We start from the raw sequence: 6,205 nt of genomic DNA on the forward strand, positions 1-6,205 counted from the left end.
CAGTGTGTGTGTGTGTGTGTGTGTGTGTGTGTGTGTGTGTGTGTTAAAAAGCAAAAATAATATCGAGGGAATTTTAGGAGGTAGAGTGGGTTAACCCAGGTCATTTTGCATGAACACAGGTGATGAAGTATTATAATATTATTAGGCTTAGCTTGAGCATCCATGCATGCGTGCGTGTATAAATTGTGAGCGAGTGCAGGTATATGTACATGGGTCGTTCAAAAAGTTTTGCCTCCAAGTTCATAATTTCTTTATTACTGATGCTACATACAAAAGTTGTACACCAAATAAAAGCTTAGGATGTCTGCTACATGACAGTACCTTTACTTTTCAACACAGTCGCCTTCTTCGTCGATGCAGATCCGCCAACGTAGAACAAGTTGTCGCTTGCTGTCGGCGAAAAATTCATGTGGTTTTCCTCTAAACCAGCGACGCACATCTTCTTGAATTTCATAGTCATCTGCATAATGTTTGCCTTTGAGGTACATCTTAAAATTAGGAAAAGGATAAAAGTCAGATGGAGCAAGGTCTGGACTGTATGATGGGTGCGGTAAGGTCTCTTGAAATTTGAGACTTTTCGTGGCATCATGAGTTTATCGACTCGTGTGTGGACGGGCGTTGTCATGGTGCAAAATTGCATTTTTTTTCTGGTCGAACTCGTGACAGCCGTACTCTAAGTTTTCTCAGGGTCTCAATATATCGTTCAGAGTTGATAAAGGAACCCTGTTCCAAAAATTCCATATGAATCAGACCATCGCCGCCCCAAAACACTGTCATAAGCACTTTCTTTGCAGATGAAACAACTTTGAACTTCTTGGGGTTAGGTGAGCCAGTGTGCCTGTATTCTTTCGAGTGTCTTTTGTTCTCTGGGTCATAATGGTGTACACAAGTCTGGTCTCCTGTGACTATACAGAGTAAGAAAGCTTCATCTTCATCAGTATAACGAGCCAGGAGTTCATCACTAACTTGACTTCGGTTCAATTTCAGCTCGGATGACAACATGTGAGGAACCCACCGTGCACACACTTTTCTGAACCCTACACATCATGGACAATATACTGAGCACTCCCTACAGAAATCCCTAGCATTTCATTGACATCTCTTACTTTGATCCACCGGTTTGCTTGGATGATCTCATCCACTCTCTTCTGGTGTTGAACATCACTGTCAGAGTTGGGAGGACCACAACGAGCTTGGTTAGGCAAATCTGTCTCTGCAGGACTGGTTTCATCGAACTCCATTGCCCATCTTCGAACAGTACTTACATCCACACATGCTTCACCATAGACAAGCTTCATTCGCCTATGAATACAAATGGGTGCAGCTCCCTCTGCAGTAAGGAACTCAATAACAGCTCTTTGCTTTAAGCGCGCATTTTCTCGGCCACAACGTGCCTTAGCTTCCATGATGTAAACAGTAATAGCATAAAGGTGACATCATAGCATAATTGTTTGGCATATTGAGGAAAACGCCTTTTTCAAAAACCGTGTACATGACTTGGAAGTTAGATCTAATAATAAATGCCCTCCATTGAAGGGAAGCTGAAGGACCTCCGAACTTTTACGGCTCTAGACTGATAATTGGGTAGTGTTACATCTTTGATTGAGACTCAAAGAGAGATTATAATAAAATATATGTATCTAAATTAATAATGCGAAAGAAGGAACGAGGATAAGCCTTTAAACCTGTAATATAATTCCTCATTTTGAAATTTTGCTTAGACGATGTGATGCTCTGGCTTACGAAGATGAATAACCTGGGGAAAAGTTTGAGATTCTTTCTGATTTTATTTCATTTATTTATTTTTAGGGACCCTTATTTTTAATAGTTTAGTAAAACAATTGTCTAGTACTACCTTGATTACTTTTGTCTCAGTCGGTGCCAAATGGGGTACCGAGCTGCTCAACCTTGGAAACAATATATATTGTGTAGATTAAGGCGTTAAATGCCAAAATTGTAAAGAACAACAACAACAACAACAACAACAACAACAACAACAGCAACAACAACAACAACAACTGCGACAAAAACAGCAACAACGACGACGATGACGAGAACAAAAACAACAACGACAGCAGCAGCAATAAAAAACAACAACAACAATAATTAATAACAACAACAACAACAGCAACAAAATAATAATAATTCATCTCTGTTCCCGCCTGCTCCTTAAACTTCTTTTCGGTGTTTCTATTATCCTTGTGAGTTCCTCGTGAAAGTAAGTCATTATCGCAATTACTCTTAGTAAAGTACAACTCAGTGTCTTTTCGTTTCGCTGTAACTCTCAATAAAGTACAAATCTGTACGTTCTCTCGTTTCAGGAAATGACGTGTAGCTATGGCGTCATCATCATGGCGGTGTTCTGGATCACGGAAGCGTTGCCCATTCCAGTCACCGCCTTCTGCTCTGTCATCGTCTTTCCCATCACGGGCATCATCACATCGAAGGATATTGCACGCGTATTCTTCCAGCAGAACACCACGTTTATAATGGTCACCTTATGCTTCGCCCTGGCTGTGGAGAAGTGCGGTCTGCACACGCGAGTGGCGCTCTTCACACTCAAACAGGTCGGAACCAGTCCAAGAAGACTCCTCCTGGGTTTCATGTTGCCCACCTGGTTTCTCTCTATGTGGATCAGCAACACGTCTACCACTGCCATGATGATGCCTATTGTTCTCAGCGTCATCGAGGAAATGAAATATTTTAGGATTGATGTTAGCGAACAGGGAGGTGATCAGTTTTCCAAAAAGAAGAATTCGTCATTTGATATTGCAGACGCATCCCAAAGTGGTGATGCAGTCGGAGAAAATGAACGTCCTTTGCTTAAATACGACGATATTGAAGAAACTTCTACAATCAAGATATCAAGAAGAGTAGATTCGGACAAGGTGAATAAAAGACAAGAGAAAAAAGCATTTGAAAGTATGTGTACAGCTTTCGTCTTGAGTATTTGTTACTCGTCATCTGTCGGAGGTGGGGCTTCTCTCACTGGTACACTTCCAAATATTATCATGGCCAGCCAGGCAGATGAGATTTTTGCTTCTTATGGCCTGGAATCGAATGTTAACTTTCTCACGTGGTTTGTAGTGGGCTTGCCAATTTCTGTGGTGAACTTAATCGTTACGTGGTCCTGGTTATCCCTCCGCTTTTTTGGGGTGAGAAGTTTATTTCACAATCAAACTCCAACAGAGAAGGAGAACAGGAAAGCAATCGCTGATAGGATAACAGAGAAATTTGATTCACTGGGACCGATGACATTTGCAGAGATCGCAGTTTGTGCATTTTTCTTGACACTCGTATCATTGTGGTTGTCCATCAAAACTCCCAACGGTGGAGGATGGGGTGCGCTGTTCACACCAGGATATGTCACGACGGCCACTGTGGGTGTTATTATTATTGCTATAATGTTTCTCTTCCCCTCCGAGTGCCCAACATTCCTGAGAAACAACAAGAACGACAAAGATAAACTTCTGCAGACATCCCGTCGCATTTTTCGCGGTGGCGCTCTGTTGGATTGGAAGATGGTGCAAGAACGACTTCCCTGGGGTGTTCTCATGCTCATGGGAGGCGGTCTGGTCATTGCTAAAAGTGCACAAGTGTCGGGTCTGTCCAAATGGATCGGTGTACGGTTAGAGGTTTTCTCCAGCCTCCCACCCTGGCTCTGTGCAGCAATAATGTCCTTAGTGATCTCCTTTATGACAGAGATTTCTAATGGATCAACGGTCGCTAGCATTATTTGCCCCATCCTCGGCCGTCTGGCTCAGACATTGGGGGTACACCCTCTGCTCTTCCTTTTCCCGGGTACTATGGCATGCTCGTATGCTTTCATGCTACCAGTGGCCTGTGCCCCCAACAACATAGCCTACTCCACGGGTCTCGTGCCTTCTCGGGTCATGATGACCACGGGTTTTGTACTGGATATCCTCTGCGTGCTGGTATTGAACACTGGTATCAACACATACACAACATCCTACCTAGATCTGACCAGCAGTCCATTCAACGCCACTCTCGCAACAGCCTTGACCTCTGTGGAGGGGAACAGTAGCGCCCTGACAGTCTAGGAGGAGTAAGGTTGTCAGATGTCTGTTCTGTACATTATGTATTTATTCTCGTAACACATCTGCCATGATATATAAGCAATAGATCTATGATTCACAATTTCTTATAAATGCTGCAACTCAAGACACCGACTTTTAATTAACTGTATCCAATGACACACATTATTCAAGAGCGTTTGCTTTTCATAATGAAACAATGAGCTGTTTTATGAAAAGATTTGATAGTGATTTGCTGTTTAAGTTTTTCTAAGATATGGTATCATGTATATACGTGGAAAGACATAGCGTGCTAGTGTTCTCATTAAAGGGTCCGGTCTCGATGGCATTTACACGAAACAAACGTCCTGAAAACAAATCGACGTGGAAAGGAAAGCCCCTCGCGGTCGGAATGCGAGGCCCCACAGTTCAAAATTGACACTCCTGCATTCGAGAAAGCTTTCCAAAAAGATTGGTGATTAAATACCGTCTTTTTATTGGCGGAGAACTATACAGCTTTGAGCGGGGTTTCCCCGTGGTTATTGTTTTTGGCCTTTGGCGTTTAGATAGAAAACCTTGAAAAAAAGGGTTTAAGTTTTCAAAGATCATTTTTAAAACGAAATGTGTAAAACACCGGCTGAAAAAAGGTACCAATAGAAAGAACAGTTCTTTTTCTATTCGAATAAAGTCATTGGCTTTGAACCATTTTGCATGAATCCTTCTGCGAAATTACCGGGAGCACTCAGTATACTACAGTATTGAGCAGGCTCGCTCGCCGCGAAGGCTGGTGCGACGCCGGCCGAGACAACGCTCGGTGTGTTTATTGAAATAACGACAGATCATCGTGTTTGAGGCAATAAAATACTGACTTGTAATTATCTCAGTCTTGAAAAGTATCAGGCTTCATTTCTATGTTATAGTTATAGTGATTGTACTCTTTTTATGTAGAGATGTTTGGTGCACTTGGTACTCTTTTACTATCTGTCTGTTAAACATTTTATTATTATGTTAGATTGAAACAGCTGCCATTCTCTTAAAACATTGACTGAGAGGTAAAAGTATGGTACCAAATTTCTCAGGAGACATAGGCCTTTTATATGAAACAGATGAATTTGACATACAGCTACTTTGAAAATTTAGTGTCTGGTACCTAGTATAATGCTAATATTTTGTTGCATTTGACGTGAAGTCCATTCCCGTTAAAATTTTGTTTGGTCCATAAGTGTTTTTCTCTATGAAGGAATGAATTCTACTTTTGTATGATACTTTGTAGTGGCATAGCCAAGATAACTGCCAAATTTCAAGTCTCTTTCTCAATTCTAAGACCCCCATAGCTATGGAAACATGTTGCTCAACTTCGAAGGCCATTATCCCCTTTTCGTGTTTTCTCACCTTGCACAATTAAAACTTCTGTATTTTCGTCAAATAATGTCACATTTACTTCATTCTTGTTTTATATTGTAGGGGAAAGATGATAGTTTTTGAAAATAATGTTAGCTCAGTTTTGAAATTTCCTTCATATGACTGATATTGACCGGCAGGGACACATTTGTGATTCATACTCTGCACAGAGAGCTAATAGTTGTTCCCCATTATAGTTACAATCTAAACTGGTGTCACCGTGTGGTCTAAGGTAGTTTTCCCATGGTGTCCTTCTTGGGTCTACGTGTCTATTGAAGTCTCCCATTATGATTAGTTCCTCCTCATCAGGTACGGTGCCTATGGTGTCCTCCAACTTCAGAAAAAAATTCTTCTTTATCTTCCCTTGAGTATGTGTCGTTACAAGGGGCGTAAGCGTGGATGACAGTTTCACTTTTTTGATTTTCAAGATCCTTTCTGATATTAATTCTTTTCTTACTCTTTCTGCCGTGTCAGGTTGTATTATGAATCCCACGCCATGATTCTCTCTCTCTCTCTCTCTCATTTTATCTACTCCACTCCATATTAGTATGAAATTTCCATGTATTTTCTGGGTCCTGCCACCCTTTAAACGGCAACGGCAAACAGACAGCCCAAGTATTGTTATTCTCCACCTTTTCATGAAAGTACTGTACGGCAAACAGACAGTCCAAGTATTGTTATTCTCCACCTTTTCATGAAAGTACTGTACGGCAAACAGACAGTCCAAGTATTGTTATTCTCCACCTTTTCATGAAAGTACTGTACGGCAA

The 6,205-nt window shown here is 41.4% G+C and overlaps 1 protein-coding gene across 1 annotated transcript in view; it reads left to right on the top strand.

Moving 5' to 3' along the window:
* The window catches only part of LOC101853721 (solute carrier family 13 member 3), a 13,319-nt gene extending 8,668 nt beyond the window's left edge, over nucleotides 1-4,651 (top strand). The window contains exon 2 of the mRNA XM_005105345.3: nucleotides 2,322-4,651. Coding sequence (XP_005105402.1) covers nucleotides 2,322-4,061 — 1,740 coding nt within the window. The 3' untranslated portion in view covers nucleotides 4,062-4,651. The remainder of the gene's footprint in view (nucleotides 1-2,321) is intronic.
* Nucleotides 4,652-6,205: the final 1,554 nt, after the last annotated feature.

This window comes from Aplysia californica, unplaced genomic scaffold (genome assembly GCF_000002075.1).
Source record: "Aplysia californica isolate F4 #8 unplaced genomic scaffold, AplCal3.0 scaffold00465, whole genome shotgun sequence".
In the NCBI taxonomy this organism is placed as follows: Eukaryota; Metazoa; Mollusca; class Gastropoda; order Aplysiida; family Aplysiidae; genus Aplysia; species Aplysia californica.